The sequence below is a fragment of the Microcaecilia unicolor genome, chromosome 8 (assembly GCF_901765095.1).
Source record: "Microcaecilia unicolor chromosome 8, aMicUni1.1, whole genome shotgun sequence".
In the NCBI taxonomy this organism is placed as follows: Eukaryota; Metazoa; Chordata; class Amphibia; order Gymnophiona; family Siphonopidae; genus Microcaecilia; species Microcaecilia unicolor.
In genome coordinates this window covers 1,431,958-1,451,512 of record NC_044038.1, presented here as the reverse complement: position 1 = coordinate 1,451,512, position 19,555 = coordinate 1,431,958, and the positions used below count along the sequence as shown (strand labels likewise).

Genomic DNA, 19,555 nt, shown 5'->3' with positions numbered 1-19,555 from the left:
CAATGTTGGCACATTTCGAGTGCCTCTGGACAGAACTTCTGCACAAAGGAAGCCCCTACCTCATTATTCAACACATATCTGTGAAATAGTAGTAATTACAAAAAAAGCAAGTGCATTTTTATAATATACCACTGCATTCCACAAAACAAAAAGGAGCAAGTTCCCACATGCCATCTTTTCCTTTTGATGTAGGCACAGGAAAAAAAAATGTTAAATGCTCCCATTTTCAACCTAATTAATTTTTTTTTTTTTAATTGTACTTATAAACAGTAAGTCTGATTGTTAAGTACCTGATTCTCATAACATGTCTGTTTTGGTGGCCCTTTACTAGGTGAAAACATCTCCAAATGACACAATGATTTAAAATGCAGAACAAACTGGTGCTCTAACCGATGAAACTAACACTTCCTCTGTTAGCATGTTTGAAAATATAAGTGAGATTAAATAAAAATGCTACAAAGAAGGACAACGAGGAAGCAGCAGCTTGATTTGTTTTGAGTGTACTAGATGACGGCTACGCGGGAAGAGGAAACAAAGGCTAACCTAAGTGGCTTCAACGTTTTGACGTCATCCCGACTCATGTCCTGGTATCTATTCTTTAACGAGGGCGGCAGGGTAGTGTTCGGAAGTGACGTAGCGCCGTGAACTGCCGGTGCTGGTTTCCTATGGTATCCGGAAGTTCGGCGCTATGGAGCTGAGTGAGATGCTGTATAACAAGTCCGAGTACATAGAGACGGTGAGACCCGGGCGAGCGGTGCATTTGTGCAGCCGAATCTACCTTTCCCCGGATATTAGACGGACTGAATGAGACGAGCTTTTAAAACCACTAAACTCAGGCTTTACGTCAGAGAGATTTGACAGGACTTGTTTCTTTCATTGACGGTTATTAGAATAAGGGACCGAGGGCCAGGAGACTTGAATGCAGACCTCAGTTCCCCCGTTGGAATTCATTAGGATACTGATTTGCTATATTTTCTGTACCTTTAGGTATCCACTTAGATCAGTGGTTCCCAAATGTGGTCCTGGAGGCACCCCAGCCAATCAGGTTTTCAAGTTATCTATAATGAATATTCATGAGATAGATTTTGCATGCATTGCCTCTGCTTCATGCATACTTCTGTCATGAATATAATAGTGGATATCCTGAAACCCTGATTGGCTGGGCTGCCTCCAGGACCACATATAACATAGATTTGACAGGACTTGTTTCTTTCATTGACAGTTATTAGAATAAGGGACCGAGGGCCAGGAGACTTGAATGCAGACCTCAGTTCCCCCGTTGGAATTCATTAGGATACTGATTTGCTATATTTTCTGTACCTTTAGGTATCCACTTAGATCAGTGGTTCCCAAATGTGGTCCTGGAGGCACCCCAGCCAATCAGGTTTTCAAGTTATCTATAATGAATATTCATCAGAGAGATTTTGCATGCATTGCCTCTGCTTCATGCATACTTCTGTCATGAATATTAATAGTGGATATCCTGAAACCCTGATTGGCTGGGCTGCCTCCAGGACCACATATAACATAGATTTGACAGGACTTGTTTCTTTCATTGACAGTTATTAGAATAAGGGACCGAGGGCCAGGAGACTTGAATGCAGACCTCAGTTCCCCCGTTGGAATTCATTAGGATACTGATTTGCTATATTTTCTGTACCTTTAGGTATCCACTTAGATCAGTGGTTCCCAAATGTGGTCCTGGAGGCACCCCAGCCAATCAGGTTTTCAAGTTATCTATAATGAATATTCATCAGAGAGATTTTGCATGCATTGCCTCTGCTTCATGCATACTTCTGTCATGAATATTAATAGTGGATATCCTGAAACCCTGATTGGCTGGGCTGCCTCCAGGACCACATATAACATAGATTTGACAGGACTTGTTTCTTTCATTGACAGTTATTAGAATAAGGGACCGAGGGCCAGGAGACTTGAATGCAGACCTCAGTTCCCCCGTTGGAATTCATTAGGATACTGATTTGCTATATTTTCTGTACCTTTAGGTATCCACTTAGATCAGTGGTTCCCAAATGTGGTCCTGGAGGCACCCCAGCCAATCAGGTTTTCAAGTTATCTATAATGAATATTCATCAGAGAGATTTTGCATGCATTGCCTCTGCTTCATGCATACTTCTGTCATGAATATTAATAGTGGATATCCTGAAACCCTGATTGGCTGGGCTGCCTCCAGGACCACATATAACATAGATTTGACAGGACTTGTTTCTTTCATTGACAGTTATTAGAGTAAGGGACCGAGGGCCAGGAGACTTGAATGCAGACCTCAGTTCCCCCGTTGGAATTCATTATGATACTGATTTGCTATATTTTCTGTACCTTTAGGTATCCACTTAGATCAGTGGTTCCCAAATGTGGTCCTGGAGGCACCCCAGCCAATCAGGTTTTCAAGTTATCTATAATGAATATTCATGAGATAGATTTTGCATGCATTGCCTCTGCTTCATGCATACTTCTGTCATGAATATTAATAGTGGATATCCTGAAACCCTGATTGGCTGGGCTGCCTCCAGGACCACATATAACATAGATTTGACAGGACTTGTTTCTTTCATTGACAGTTATTAGAATAAGGGACCGAGGGCCAGGAGACTTGAATGCAGACCTCAGTTCCCCCGTTGGAATTCATTAGGATACTGATTTGCTATATTTTCTGTACCTTTAGGTATCCACTTAGATCAGTGGTTCCCAAATGTGGTCCTGGAGGCACCCCAGCCAATCAGGTTTTCAAGTTATCTATAATGAATATTCATCAGAGAGATTTTGCATGCATTGCCTCTGCTTCATGCATACTTCTGTCATGAATATTAATAGTGGATATCCTGAAACCCTGATTGGCTGGGCTGCCTCCAGGACCACATATAACATAGATTTGACAGGACTTGTTTCTTTCATTGACAGTTATTAGAATAAGGGACCGAGGGCCAGGAGACTTGAATGCAGACCTCAGTTCCCCCGTTGGAATTCATTAGGATACTGATTTGCTATATTTCTGTACCTTTAGGTATCCACTTAGATCAGTGGTTCCCAAATGTGGTCCTGGAGGCACCCCAGCCAATCAGGTTTTCAAGTTATCTATAATGAATATTCATCAGAGAGATTTTGCATGCATTGCCTCTGCTTCATGCATACTTCTGTCATGAATATTAATAGTGGATATCCTGAAACCCTGATTGGCTGGGCTGCCTCCAGGACCACATATAACATAGATTTGACAGGACTTGTTTCTTTCATTGACAGTTATTAGAGTAAGGGACCGAGGGCCAGGAGACTTGAATGCAGACCTCAGTTCCCCCGTTGGAATTCATTATGATACTGATTTGCTATATTTTCTGTACCTTTAGGTATCCACTTAGATCAGTGGTTCCCAAATGTGGTCCTGGAGGCACCCCAGCCAATCAGGTTTTCAAGTTATCTATAATGAATATTCATGAGATAGATTTTGCATGCATTGCCTCTGCTTCATGCATACTTCTGTCATGAATATTAATAGTGGATATCCTGAAACCCTGATTGGCTGGGCTGCCTCCAGGACCACATATAACATAGATTTGACAGGACTTGTTTCTTTCATTGACAGTTATTAGAATAAGGGACCGAGGGCCAGGAGACTTGAATGCAGACCTCAGTTCCCCCGTTGGAATTCATTAGGATACTGATTTGCTATATTTTCTGTACCTTTAGGTATCCACTTAGATCAGTGGTTCCCAAATGTGGTCCTGGAGGCACCCCAGCCAATCAGGTTTTCAAGTTATCTATAATGAATATTCATCAGAGAGATTTTGCATGCATTGCCTCTGCTTCATGCATACTTCTGTCATGAATATTAATAGTGGATATCCTGAAACCCTGATTGGCTGGGCTGCCTCCAGGACCACATATAACATAGATTTGACAGGACTTGTTTCTTTCATTGACAGTTATTAGAGTAAGGGACCGAGGGCCAGGAGACTTGAATGCAGACCTCAGTTCCCCCGTTGGAATTCATTATGATACTGATTTGCTATATTTTCTGTACCTTTAGGTATCCACTTAGATCAGTGGTTCCCAAATGTGGCCCTGGAGGCACCCCAGCCAATCAGGTTTTCAAGTTATCTATAATGAATATTCATCAGAGAGATTTTGCATGCATTGCCTCTGCTTCATGCATACTTCTGTCATGAATATTAATAGTGGATATCCTGAAACCCTGATTGGCTGGGCTGCCTCCAGGACCACATATAACATAGATTTGACAGGACTTGTTTCTTTCATTGACAGTTATTAGAATAAGGGACCGAGGGCCAGGAGACTTGAATGCAGACCTCAGTTCCCCCGTTGGAATTCATTAGGATACTGATTTGCTATATTTTCTGTACCTTTAGGTATCCACTTAGATCAGTGGTTCCCAAATGTGGTCCTGGAGGCACCCCAGCCAATCAGGTTTTCAAGTTATCTATAATGAATATTCATGAGATAGATTTTGCATGCATTGCCTCTGCTTCATGCATACTTCTGTCATGAATATTAATAGTGGATATCCTGAAACCCTGATTGGCTGGGCTGCCTCCAGGACCACATATAACATAGATTTGACAGGACTTGTTTCTTTCATTGACAGTTATTAGAGTAAGGGACCGAGGGCCAGGAGACTTGAATGCAGACCTCAGTTCCCCCGTTGGAATTCATTAGGATACTGATTTGCTATATTTTCTGTACCTTTAGGTATCCACTTAGATCAGTGGTTCCCAAATGTGGTCCTGGAGGCACCCCAGCCAATCAGGTTTTCAAGTTATCTATAATGAATATTTATGAGATAGATTTTGCATGCATTGCCTCTGCTTCATGCATACTTCTGTCATGAATATTAATAGTGGATATCCTGAAACCCTGATTGGCTGGGCTGCCTCCAGGACCACATATAACATAGATTTGACAGGACTTGTTTCTTTCATTGACAGTTATTAGAGTAAGGGACCGAGGGCCAGGAGACTTGAATGCAGACCTCAGTTCCCCCGTTGGAATTCATTATGATACTGATTTGCTATATTTTCTGTACCTTTAGGTATCCACTTAGATCAGTGGTTCCCAAATGTGGCCCTGGAGGCACCCCAGCCAATCAGGTTTTCAAGTTATCTATAATGAATATTCATCAGAGAGATTTTGCATGCATTGCCTCTGCTTCATGCATACTTCTGTCATGAATATTAATAGTGGATATCCTGAAACCCTGATTGGCTGGGCTGCCTCCAGGACCACATATAACATAGATTTGACAGGACTTGTTTCTTTCATTGACAGTTATTAGAGTAAGGGACCGAGGGCCAGGAGACTTGAATGCAGACCTCAGTTCCCCCGTTGGAATTCATTATGATACTGATTTGCTATATTTTCTGTACCTTTAGGTATCCACTTAGATCAGTGGTTCCCAAATGTGGCCCTGGAGGCACCCCAGCCAATCAGGTTTTCAAGTTATCTATAATGAATATTCATCAGAGAGATTTTGCATGCATTGCCTCTGCTTCATGCATACTTCTGTCATGAATATTAATAGTGGATATCCTGAAACCCTGATTGGCTGGGCTGCCTCCAGGACCACATATAACATAGATTTGACAGGACTTGTTTCTTTCATTGACAGTTATTAGAGTAAGGGACCGAGGGCCAGGAGACTTGAATGCAGACCTCAGTTCCCCCGTTGGAATTCATTATGATACTGATTTGCTATATTTTCTGTACCTTTAGGTATCCACTTAGATCAGTGGTTCCCAAATGTGGCCCTGGAGGCACCCCAGCCAATCAGGTTTTCAAGTTATCTATAATGAATATTCATCAGAGAGATTTTGCATGCATTGCCTCTGCTTCATGCATACTTCTGTCATGAATATTAATAGTGGATATCCTGAAACCCTGATTGGCTGCTGGGCTGCCTCCAGGACCACATTTGGGAACCACTGACTGAAGAGTGTAAAAATTCTGTTAGGAAGTCTATTTATCCTATTATATCTCTCAAGTGCCTGTTTGGGGATCTAGCTCATGTTGTTTTTTAGTAGCAGTTCAAGTCTACCTTCTTCCCTCTCCCCTTCCTAATCGCCACACATAACTAACTGTATCTGATATCCAGCTGTGACAATGTTATCAAATCTATGTAAGCCACATTGAGCCTGCAAATAGGTGGGGGAATGTGGGATACCTTCAAGTGCATGACATGGTTGCTATGCTTTTATACTCTTATCTACCTTACATGCCCATTTCTTTCCCCCCAGCTGCTCCTGTACACAAGAGGCTGATGCTCTAATGTCTGTATTGTTCATTCTTTACTCAGGCTTCTGGCAATAAAGTTAGCAGGCAATCCGTTCTCTGTGGGAGCCAGAATATTGTCCTCAATGGCAAGGTGTGTACTAACAATGCAGTTGAAATGGTAAAATATTTAAAAAATTCTAGAGTTTGTAAATACAAAAACAGTTTTCAAAGCTATTTCCATTGGTAAAGCCACATTTTATCTGTAGAAACAAGCTATATGAAAATGTTCTCTTCCTCATCTCCCATTCAGGTATTGTTCCACAGTGTGTACAGTTTTACGCTGGGGACTGCAGCAGTTTACTTAGGTTTGAATTTACAAAATTACATGTGTTACTTTAGTTGGAAAGAGTACATGCAGAAAACAGGAGGTTCAAGTGTCTGAGGGAACTTTTACCTTTGAAAATTGTCTACATGAAAGTACACACATATGCGGACTTTAAAAATGACGCAGACCTCACAGCTAAAATGTTCTTATGGATGTTGCTACAGTGCAGGTAATATGTAATTTGCTCTCGTTCTGTATTTATGGTCATACCTACAGATTCAGTGTCCTGTATTCTAGCATGGTGTAAATTAAGATGGAGAATGTGTGTCAAAAAATGGAAAACAAAACCTACCTTATACAAATGATTTACTACAGTTGGGTGGAGACCCAGGTAGAGTAAGCTTCAGAGTTTAGTTTTATTTGAAAGTTTTTTAATCCCTCTGCATTATGTTTATTATAATAAAGTCATACTCGTAGCTGCTGGGGTAGCCCTGGCTTGCAGAACCTACATGTGGATTATTTTTTAATTTCAGCAGTTATCACACTCATTTGCCAGATCTGTTAGAATTCCGAGATTAATGGTATAAAGGAGGAAAAAAAATAATCTCTCCTGTTTGATTTCATAAAGTTGATCTCTGGATTTTGGCAGACTTGGAGGTATTAAGGTAGCAATTTTAGAAAAGGCAGTGCTTAGACCTGCACAGATTTGAATGAAGCGTGGTGTGGGTGTGTTTGTAAAGTATATATTGAAATCAGAAGATTTATTATACACCACCTTTATTAAATAATGAAAACCCATAGTAGCAGCAAAATATCAGCTAGAAGCGAGTCCATGAGCTCGGAGCAGAGCAAAATCAAGAGGACACAAAAAACACCAAACAAAATATGCGTTCCATGTCTAGTGGGAGAAATTTCAGCATCATCTTTTACACCTACCCTGGACTACGAAGGAGAACTTGATGGGGGAATTGTGTTTAACTCTCTGGAGTTATAAACCACCTTCATATTGCAAACATTTGAGTTTCAGAGCTTGGTTCCTTCATTGACTCCTTTGAATGTGCAGTTCTGCAACATCTGCTGCTTTCATATGTGAGTAGTACTAACCCATGCAAGGCCCTGTGTGATGCTGCTGTAGTTTTGAAAACAGCTGCTTCTGTTGTGCATTTTTTTTTTCACATTTTAGAAAAGGCTCCACGTTCAGCAAGCCTTATAAAATACTATCACAGTTTTTGCATGCACGGACCTAAATATTTTCCAGCCTTGATGTCCTGTATAAAATGTGTCTGTATATTTGCTTATGGTAGAAGTATATACTCATAAAGCAGCTGTTAGCAAGACTTTCTGACAGATTTATTCTGCTTATGTCTTGTTTAGTGCTCAGACCAGTGGTTCCTAAACCCAATCTTGCAGGCAAGCTAGCCTGCCAGGTTTTCAGGATATCCACAATGAATATTAATGAGAAAAATTTGCCTGAGATGGAGGCAGTGCATTCAAATCTCTGTCATGAATAGTCACTGTAGATATCCTGAAAACTTGACTGACTGGGGTGCCTCCAGGACCAGGTTTGGGGACCACTGGCTTAGACCAATGCACATGTAACATTCTAATGCAGACAGCACAGGCATTGTTCTTAGTTCTCTTCTGCAAAGACAATGTAATAAGAGGAAGCCTGGTGTAATATTAGGATTCTTGCTTTAAACATATTTCCTTATGGATGACTACTAAACAGTTCTCGTTTGGATTGGAGATCGAAAATGTCCTCTATCAGTTGCTGATCTTAGCTGGATAATATTTCTGTCTCTAACAAAATCTGCACATAGTCTGGGAATATGGATAGATCTGACGCTGGAGGGTAAAGTTTAAGTTAGTCACCTGGTATTCAGTATATTTCAGAAATTAGGTTTTTTTGTGGCAGATCAGGACATATTTGGGTTTAGATAATGTGCAAAAACTGGTTTGTGCATTTGTTTTTTTTCTCGTATGGATTATTTAATTCTATCTGGGTATTACATAAACATTGCTGATAAGATTACAACTACTTCAAAATTCTGCTGTCCTTTTGTCTAAAAAAAAATTTGATACGGTGACCCCATTACTAAAGTTTTTGCATTGGTTACCAGTGGAAGCCCAGACTGAGTTTAAAATCCTCTGTTTGGCATTTAAGTTGATGTATGGGGAATGCCCACAGTATCTTAACTTCTTTCTAGAAAGTTGAAACTAATGTAGTGCCTAATCATTCGATCCATATGAATAAATCTGAATTATCTTCCGTTTCTGCAACCTGTTTGACCTCTTGTCATAAAAAGGTTGTTTTTTTTTTTTCATCCAATTTTATGGAACTTTCTACCAAATAACATCAGACATGAATCAAACTCTATGAAAGGTTGAAGTCTTGGCTATTTGCCAACCATTTTTTTGTAATGATGCTTTAAGCTGACATGTATTTGTTATTTTTTCAGCTGATCTTTTTATAACTTCTTAACCCTTTAGAACCATAATGGACCAAATTCTATCAATGGTGCCTACAAAATCGGTGCCAAAAAAAAACCAACGCTTAACGCTATTCAATAAACCCCGCCTAAAGTTAGGCGCAGTTTATAGAATATGTGTAGCATCTGTCCCAGTGACTAAAATTTAGGCGCAACCATCTACACCAACAAAAACCTGGTGTAAATGCCCGTGCAAAACTTAGGCGTATTCTTTAACGGTGATTGTAATTTTGAGGACTGCCCATAACCCATCCATGCTCCTCCCATGACCACACCCCCTTGTGTGATCTGCACATTAGAATTTATGTGCAGCACTTACAGAATACGCTTAGAAAGCTGTGTGCGTGAATTCTAATTAGTGCCAATTAGTGCTGATAATTACTTGTTAGTGACCAGTTATCGACACTGATTAGCTTGTTAAGCAATTAAGTTCAATGTGCAAATTGGGTACGCGCTGATTTGTGAGTGCAACTTCAGTCACGGTTTATAGAATCCAGGGGACTGGTTGGTCACAGAATTGATCATTGTAAACTGTCAGAGCTGTATATAAAATGTCCTGAGAAAGGCAGGGACAAATCAAACTTGGGTATAAAGTATCACATACCATGTAAATGAGTTTATATTGTTGGGCAGACTGGATGGACCGTTCAGGTCTTTATCTGCCGTCATTTACTATGTTACTCTTTGGGGTTCTACATGGAATGTTGCTACTAATTGGGATTCCGGAATCTTGTAACTCTTTAGGATTCCAGAATCTTCAGAACGTTTAGTACAAGAACAGTGCTGGGCAGACTTCTAGGGTCTACGCCCAGATCATGACTGAATAGATATATAGATGGGCTGGAGTGTAAATTTTAAGGGGCTCGGACGTTAACTTCAGAACTTTTAGTAGAGGAACCGTACTGGGCAGACGTCTACGGTCTGTGGCCTGAGAATGGCAAGGACAAATCAAACTCTGGTATAAAGTATCACATACCATGAAAAATGAGTTTATCTTGTTGGGCAGACTGGATGGGCCGTAAGGTCTTTATCTGCCATCATTTACTATGTTACTCTTTGTGGTTCTACATGGAATGTTGCTACTAATTGGGATTCCAGAATCTTGTAACTCTTTAGGATTTCAGAATCTTCAGAACTTCTAGTACAAGAACAGTGCTGGGCAGACTTCTAAGGTCTGTGCCCTGAGAAAGGAAAGGACAAATCAAACCCGGGTATACATATAAAGTATCACATACCATGTAAAATGAGTTTATCTTGTTGGGCAGACTGGATGGGCCGTAAGGTCTTTATCTGCCATCATTTACTATGTTACTCTTTGTGGTTCTACATGGAATGTTGCTACTAATTGGGATTCCAGAATCTTGTAACTCTTTAGGATTTCAGAATCTTCAGAACTTCTAGTACAAGAACAGTGCTGGGCAGACTTCTAAGGTCTGTGCCCTGAGAAAGGAAAGGACAAATCAAACCCGGGTATACATATAAAGTATCACATACCATGTAAAATGAGTTTATCTTGTTGGGCAGACTGGATGGGCCGTAAGGTCTTTATCTGCCATCATTTACTATGTTACTCTTTGTGGTTCTACATGGAATGTTGCTACTAATTGGGATTCCAGAATCTTGTAACTCTTTAGGATTTCAGAATCTTCAGAACTTCTAGTACAAGAACAGTGCTGGGCAGACTTCTAAGGTCTGTGCCCTGAGAAAGGAAAGGACAAATCAAACCCGGGTATACATATAAAGTATCACATACCATGTAAAATGAGTTTATCTTGTTGGGCAGACTGGATGGGCCGTAAGGTCTTTATCTGCCATCATTTACTATGTTACTCTTTGTGGTTCTACATGGAATGTTGCTACTAATTGGGATTCCAGAATCTTGTAACTCTTTAGGATTTCAGAATCTTCAGAACTTCTAGTACAAGAACAGTGCTGGGCAGACTTCTAAGGTCTGTGCCCTGAGAAAGGAAAGGACAAATCAAACCCGGGTATACATATAAAGTATCACATACCATGTAAAATGAGTTTATCTTGTTGGGCAGACTGGATGGGCCGTAAGGTCTTTATCTGCCATCATTTACTATGTTACTCTTTGTGGTTCTACATGGAATGTTGCTACTAATTGGGATTCCAGAATCTTGTAACTCTTTAGGATTTCAGAATCTTCAGAACTTCTAGTACAAGAACAGTGCTGGGCAGACTTCTAAGGTCTGTGCCCTGAGAAAGGAAAGGACAAATCAACCCGGGTATACATATAAAGTATCACATACCATGTAAAATGAGTTTATCTTGTTGGGCAGACTGGATGGGCCGTAAGGTCTTTATCTGCCATCATTTACTATGTTACTCTTTGTGGTTCTACATGGAATGTTGCTACTAATTGGGATTCCAGAATCTTGTAACTCTTTAGGATTTCAGAATCTTCAGAACTTCTAGTACAAGAACAGTGCTGGGCAGACTTCTAAGGTCTGTGCCCTGAGAAAGGAAAGGACAAATCAAACCCGGGTATACATATAAAGTATCACATACCATGTAAAATGAGTTTATCTTGTTGGGCAGACTGGATGGGCCGTAAGGTCTTTATCTGCCATCATTTACTATGTTACTCTTTGTGGTTCTACATGGAATGTTGCTACTAATTGGGATTCCAGAATCTTGTAACTCTTTAGGATTTCAGAATCTTCAGAACTTCTAGTACAAGAACAGTGCTGGGCAGACTTCTAAGGTCTGTGCCCTGAGAAAGGAAAGGACAAATCAAACCCGGGTATACATATAAAGTATCACATACCATGTAAAATGAGTTTATCTTGTTGGGCAGACTGGATGGGCCGTAAGGTCTTTATCTGCCATCATTTACTATGTTACTCTTTGTGGTTCTACATGGAATGTTGCTACTAATTGGGATTCCAGAATCTTGTAACTCTTTAGGATTTCAGAATCTTCAGAACTTCTAGTACAAGAACAGTGCTGGGCAGACTTCTAAGGTCTGTGCCCTGAGAAAGGAAAGGACAAATCAAACCCGGGTATACATATAAAGTATCACATACCATGTAAAATGAGTTTATCTTGTTGGGAAGACTGGATAGACCGTTCAGGTCTTTATCTGCCATCACTTACTATGTTACTGTGTTGTGGAGTGAGAGGAGCTTCATTCTATGCCTGCACACCACTCACAGGGGAGGCAGAGCTAGTGCTGCCTTTGTGCAGACCCTAAGTTGCTGCTGTGATGTTTCTGTCTCTCTCCATAGACGATCATCATGAATGACTGCATTATTCGAGGAGATCTGGCAAATGTAAGAGTTGGGCGGCATTGCGTTATCAAGAGCCGTAGTGTTATCCGTCCACCTTTTAAGAAATTCAGCAAAGGGTAAGTCAATCGGCCTGCCTAGAAACACATGTTGTAATGCTTGGGATTGTTGAGATTCTGTGGGTCCCCTCTGCAGATTACTTGTGTACTGGGGAGCACTCTGGTCCCTCAGATCTTTCTTGGTGGTCCGACAGGACTACAGCCCCAGTCGCCCTGGAAATGTGACATTTTTTGAATTGCTCTGGAAAGCTTCTAATGACTGGATGGAAGGTAGATTGTAACCCTCACACCAAGGATATGCTGAGTTTTCTGGGTGCAAAGCATTCATTTTCATCTTGTTGCCAGTGGTGGGAGGATCAGAATTCCTCCTGGGAATGTAAATTAACAGCACTTGTGACAATTCATTTAAGCATTTATCCCCGGATTCTATATAGCGCGACTTGAGTTGTGTGTGCAAATCTGGTCATATTCTGAATTTGCACACAACTTAATTAGCTTAGCAAGCCAATCAGCGCCAAAAATTTAACTTAACAATCAATTATTGACACTTATTGGCTTTATTTAGAATTTACGTGCAGAAATGTATCCTATAAAGTGATCCACGTAAATTGTAAGGCGGTTTTGGAAAGGGAGAGATTTCTTCCCTTTTATAGAATTGCCTCCACAAATTATAAGCTCTCTAGAGTCAAGGAAAATACCTAGGGACTCATTTTCAAAGTTCCATAGGTTTCTATGGAACTTTGGAACGCTAAGTGCTTTGAAAATATGCCTCCTAGTGTACCTGAATGTAACTCACCTTGATGTACTACTGACAAAGCTGTCAGCTAAATGCAAATAAGTATAATAGACCAGGGGGAAAGCCACTGTTTATCTCTGAGTTTTGCTCCTTTTTTGGGTCCAGTCAGGTGCTTGTGATTTGGACAGGCCACTGTTGGAAACAGGGTACTGGACTGGATGGACCTTCAGTCTGACCCACTACGGCAATTCTTCTGTTCTAATGCTATTGTGTATTATGTGTGGGTCCTCTGATGCTCATGTAACCTGCATCTCTCCCATGCTTTCTACAGGGTGGCTTTCTTTCCCCTGCACATTGGTGACCATGTCTTCATAGAGGAGGACTGTGTTGTGAACGCTGCCCAGATCGGATCATATGTGCACATTGGGAAGAACTGTGTCATTGTAAGTAGTTGTTAAACCCAGCCCCAGTCATTGCACAATGGTGATACCTAGGGGGGAATTGGCGCCAATGTTAGGTGCTGGGATGATCCGTTCTGATCTAGTAAAGGATGCTGTATGGAAAGACCTTTACAGAATACTATCTTCCTTTTCGTCTCTAACAGATCAGTCCAGACTTAGTGGCATTGAGATAGAGGGGCTCATTGCTGTTTTCTCATTTGGAACGGACTTCCTTGTTTCGTTTGAAAAGCACAGCTCAAGTCTTGGGTTCTCCTGGGGATTTTATTTCAGATTCTTCTGACCGTCTCTGCTCCTGTCCATCAAGCTTGACCATTCAGATTTGACTGAGCTCATCTGCTTGGGTTTAGCTGGATTCATCAGCTCAGATTCAGTAAGGTTTCACGTTGCCCATTCAAACATCTTGTGGTTTCTGCAAGCCTTATACACCTTGCCTACAGCTGAACTCAACTCCATGGGTTCAGCACATCTGCCTGGGGTTTCCACTGAGCTTCAGCCAAGATCCCTACGAGGCTTCACCGTACTCGTTCAGCGAGGGCAGCCAGCAGCAGTCTCTCAACTTCTCAGCATAACATTCTTCTGAGCTTCAGCCAAGATCCCTACGAGGCTTCACCGCACTCGTTCAGCGAGGGCTGCCAGCAGCAGTCTCTCAACTTCTCAGCATAACATTCTTCTGAGCTTCAGCCAAGATCCCTACGAGGCTTCACCGTACTCGTTCAGCGAGGGCTGCCAGCAGCAGTCTCTCAACTTCTCAGCATAACATTCTTCTGAGCTTCAGCCAAGATCCCTACGAGGCTTCACCGTACTCGTTCAGCGAGAGCTGCCAGCAGCAGTCTCTCAACTTCTTAGCATAGTGTATCTTAACCGTGGCTCTATTTCTGCCTAAACTGCATAAGGGATATCTTCATGGCTTCCCCAATGCGTTTAATTCTGCAGTTTTGTTTTGGGGTTTTTTTTAGTGCAGGAGATATTCCTGTACATTTGCTCTGGTTTGTATAGCCAGTGGAGGGATATTTTTCCCTTACGTTTGGGAATCTCTTTGACCCTTTGGAACATCCTTTATTTGCCTTCCATAGCACTGTTCGCTTTCTGAATTTCAACTCTCTCTGTTTACCTAGGGCATAAGTACATAAGTATTGGCATACTGGGACAGACCAAAGGTCCATCAAGCCCAGCAGCCTGTTTCCAACAGTGGCCAATCCAGGTCACAAGTATTTTATTTATTTATTTTGTTACATTTGTACCAAGTGCTTTCCCACTCATGGCAGGCTCAATGCGGCTTACATGGGGCAATGGAGGGTTAAGTGACTTGCTCAGTCACAAGGAGCTGCCTGTGCCTGAAGTGGGAATCGAACTAAGTTCCTCAGTTCCCCAGGACCAAAGTCCACCACTCTAACCACTAGGCCACTCCTCCACTAAGTACCTGGCAAGATCCTAAAAAAGTACTGGTTATCCTAGAAATAAGCAGTGGATTTTCCCAAGTCCATATTAATAATGACTTACGGATTTTCTTTTAGGAAGCTATCCGAACATTTTTTTAATCCCCGCTTAGCTAACTGCTTTTACTACATTCTCTGCTTCTTCTGTGGGTCAGTGGTACCTTTCTCTTATGTTGCTTAAGTGCACTAGTATAGTCCTTCGTTGGATGGCTGCAGCCAGCTAACACATTCACATGTCTTCGGGGGAACTAGCACCTTCCAAGTACTTATGTTTTCTGTTCCTTAGCATCTGGTGGACCTTTGAAGCTTCGTAGTCAGCTGCGCTCAGCTGATTACCAGTGGATCCATTTTCCGTTATCTTGGTTCTCCTGTGGAAGCAAACCCCTTGATGATCTAACGTCCTCTGCTTTGGCAGGAAGGGCGACACCTTTTCTTACAGCAACATACTATCACAAAATTACTTCTGACCACTGCTTCTTGGACCCAAAGGCTTGTGATCAATTATTCCTCTGTACTTTTTTATCTAGTTAAGCTCAGCCGCCAAATTGCATGTGTGACTTAGTTGGCTAAGAAGCCAATTGGCACTGATAATTGGTTACTAACAAGCAATTATCAGCACTAATTGGCACTAATTAGAATTTACGTGCATAGCTTTCTAAGCGTATTCTGTAAAGTTGTGTGCATAAATTCTAACGCATGGATCTAAAATGGGGTGTGGCCACGGGAAGGTCATGGGCGTTCCTCAAAATTACACACAGTTATAGAATACGCCTAAGTTACGCACAGGTATTTACACCAGGTTTTAGTCTGCATGAATGGTTGCGCCTAAATTTTAGTCACGGCAATGGGCGCTGTGTGTATTCTATAAAACGTGCCTAACTTTAGGTGAGGTTTATAGATTAGCGCTAAGCACGTTTTTGTCTGTAACAGATTTTCTGATGCCATATGTAGAACTCGCCCCGTTTTATCTAAGTCATTGTAAACTTGGGCGGAGCTCTCCCGTTGATTTAGATATTCATAACGTAGAAGACAGCGTGAACTTTCATCTACTCAGCGCACTGGGGAATGATGAATCCGGTGCCCTGTAGGCCTTTTATGATGGTGTTTTGAGTTATTTTGTCACCAACTTTCTATTAATTGTAGCTGGGGTTATTACCTGAGAAGTGTCCTCTGATCTTTTAGTGGTGACGGTTGTATTAGTGTGTCTTAAAGCCCACATGTGGAGTGTTGGGGCAGAACCTAATCAGTCCTGTCACCCAGAAAAGTTGCCACTGCCGGATGCTTAAGTCCAGACTAGCACCTCACAGCAACAAGAGACACCAGAAGTAGCCCTGAAATGTGCTGGAGCTTTGACCTTCTTCCTAGGTACAGGCCAAGACCTGGAGTGTGGAAATGGACAGGTGATGTAGGGTATAGACATACATTGCACACACAGCACCATCTTGACTTCCAGCTTTAATTTCGGCTCCGAGTCCTCTCCCACGTACACAGGACCTGCTCAGTGCAGGCAGGTGTGCCTTGGGTTTGAAAAGCAGAGTCTGTCATTTGGATGGATTTTTCAGACTTGGCATCCAGGTATTGCTTGCTGTGCCTGCTAAAGTTTGAAAGGTTTCTTCTAGATAATGATATTGGCAACCCTAGTACACGAATAAGCAGCCTATAGTAGTCATCTATATATATAAAAGGCAACCCCAACGTTCTATGAAGCCTCCAGCCGGAAGTGTGAAGCGCCAGAGATATCCGGTTTCCCCATGAGTGAAGGAAAACAGCACAGCACAAAATCCCTCTCTCTGTAACAGTGAAGGACTCAGTGGGGGAGGGGAGAGAGATGCCCTCACTCTCTCTGTAACACAAACACAGAACAGCAGGAAACTTAACACTGAAGGACTGGACTCGGAGGGGGGAGGGAGAGAGGGCAGAGGGCAGGGACACACACTCCCACATGCACACTCTGAAGAAAACCTTGCTAGCCCCCCGTTTCATTTGCATCAGAAACGGGGCTTTTTTACTAGTATGATAATGATACATAAGATGTGTTTCTTGAGTATCAGAAGAACTTGCTATGCTTTCTTCATTCTAGGGTAGGAGATGTGTTCTGAAAGACTGCTGCAAAATTCAGGATAACACAGTCTTACCCCCGGAAACTGTGGTGCCCCCGTTCACAGTGTTTGCTGGCTGTCCAGGTAAAGTAACTGTGGGGGTGCAGGAAGGAGGGCTCAGATCTGGCGTCATCTGTCTGAGGCAGCAGACGCTTGTTCTTTATGAGACTAAGGAAGTGTAGCAAGGAAAAGAGAAGAGCCCATCTGTCCATGAGGCTGCGCTTCTGGAATATGCATTTAACATGAGTCTTCTGGCCCCAGGTGTAGCTGCTTTTCACCTTCCTCTGCTTCACGTATCAAATCGTGCTGAAAGTTTCATGTTCACAAATTAAACTGAGTAGAAACTGGTCGGTTTTCATAAGTAGTTCCAGGTCCAGTAGTTTAACTGAAGCCTGTTTGGAAGTCCTTTACATGTATTTGAAAGGGCAGAGTTGCTATATTGCAGAAGTTTGAAAAGAAGGGATTTTGTGTGCTAATGTTGAGGTTTTTTTAATTATTTTAGTTGTATCCAGCATTGTTTTGCATACTGTGGTTGCAACTGACTCATTGCTTTGAGATTTCCTTTGAATATGTTGATGCCAGAGCAGCCTAGTTGCTTATTTCTTGCAGAGGGACCTGAGTTTCATTCCCAGCTGGGGTCTTCACAGTGAAAGGGAATCTGTTCTTGTATATCAGGGGGCTACATTTAAGACCCATTATTGCTTCACTGACCGGACTAAAGTTAGTCAGGAGGGGATAAAAAATAAAGGGGAAATATTTCCCCCATCCCAGTGGCCCCGATTCTGTACAGAAACTTTTCACTTAAGGAACCAGGCTGGGAGCTGTATGTCTGTAGGTGAATAATGCTTGAGTTTTACACAGTAGAGCTGACAGAAAGTAGCATTTTGTGAGTGACACACTCGGGGCCTGCACCATGTTTTCCCCTCTTGCTGCAGGATCCATGTTCAGGTTCTGGAACTCAATGTTCTCTCTTCCCCCACCTCCTTCTCTTGCAGGTCTTTTCCACAGTGAGCTACCAGAATGTACGCAAGAGCTGATGGTTGATGTTACAAAGAGCTACTATCAGAAATTTTTACCTCTTACTCAAGTTTAAGAAGAATTCCCAGCTAGTAAAGGATCCAGGCAACTGACCCCTGCAGATGGAGCCTCCAGGCCACTCAGTAACATTGCTTTTGTTATATATTAGCCCTGACCAGTCCAGTGGTGCAGCATTCCTCATGTACTACCCCCGAGTCATCTAGTAACACCACCTTCCTTATGTACTGTATTATTTCTAAATGATGGATTTATTGGAATTCACAATTTTTCAGCACAAAGAAGGTAACTGGCCCCTTTCACAGCATAGATAAAGTATTTTATACTAAATGAAGAACAGTTCCTTTATGAAAGGAGGACATGCTTGTCTTTTGTTTCATTTTACTTTTCACGACTGAAAAGTGGTTTTGTGTATATTGTGTCTTTTTTTTTTAATTAAATGTTTATTAAAGCAAACAAGCATACAGCAGATATTTTACGAGTGTATAACAGACATTATGCCATGTTGTCAGTGCCTTGTTTTCACTACAGTTATTTGCCACGTAACTTTGTGTTAATTCCTTTACTCAATCAACCTATGCCACTCCCTTTCTATTAAGAACATCTACTATATCACCTGCAACAGATCCCTGTACACTATACATGCCTGAACTGTAAAGCATGGTCAGATTATTTCAGACTATTTGATGTGAAGGTCCTCTCAAGCCACTTGTTCTGTCATGCTTGTAAGTACATACACCCACTATGATTAAGGAAAGTTTGCCTCCATGCTGTGCAGTGGCCAGATTAGGTGCCACAGTAAAAGGCCACTGGACCCTATCAAATACCTTTGAGGCAATTACAGGAGCATTGCAGGACTTTGTAGAATGACCAGCTGGCCAGATCAGATTGAGAGCTCTTCTGATGTCTGAGACCTGGCAGCTGGCATAAAACCAGACTGGTCCACCTGGATTAGGTGTGGGGCTACCACTTGCCTCTTTGCTAAAATCTTAGCCAAGAGTTTGGCATCAATATTGATCAGTGATATAGGTTTGTAGTAGACGCACACATGGATGGGGTCCTAACCCTTCTTTGGGAATGACAGACATACCCCTGATTTTAAATTACAGGCACACACCTGTATGGCCTTTAGCATCACTTTCAGGAACTTATCACCCTATTTCTAAACTCAAAAGTGAGTGTTTGGCCTTAAAACATAGATCAAGTTTGATCCTGTCATCAGAGAAGACCTTCAAGGCAGCCAAAATTAAGTCCTAGTTGACGTAGAACTCAACAGGATAGTTCCTTTTTAGGATGGGTAATGGACACCTAGGCCTCTAGTCTTCAGTCCTTTTTCCTTTCCTATGGCTAGATTGATCAGTCCTTTCCCAATATATCCCCTTCATGCAGTCCTAAATAACCAGCGAGGAGTGGTGACCCATGTT

At 41.8% G+C, this 19,555-nt stretch overlaps 1 protein-coding gene across 2 annotated transcripts; it reads left to right on the top strand.

The window, feature by feature from the left end:
* The first annotated feature begins 640 nt into the window (after positions 1 to 640).
* DCTN5 (dynactin subunit 5) lies at positions 641 to 18,403 on the top strand. Of its 2 annotated transcripts, none has more exons than XM_030212817.1 (6): positions 641 to 736; positions 6,326 to 6,394; positions 12,306 to 12,424; positions 13,432 to 13,543; positions 17,078 to 17,180; positions 18,092 to 18,403. In XM_030212817.1, exons 1-6 carry the CDS (start codon positions 689 to 691, stop codon positions 18,187 to 18,189), a joined length of 549 nt encoding a protein of 182 aa, XP_030068677.1. In that variant the 5' UTR covers positions 641 to 688; the 3' UTR covers positions 18,190 to 18,403. The 2 variants fall into 2 exon arrangements, with proteins under 2 accessions (XP_030068677.1, XP_030068676.1); XM_030212816.1 differs by having other exon boundaries at positions 6,326 to 6,421.
* The last annotated feature ends 1,152 nt before the right edge of the window (positions 18,404 to 19,555 follow it).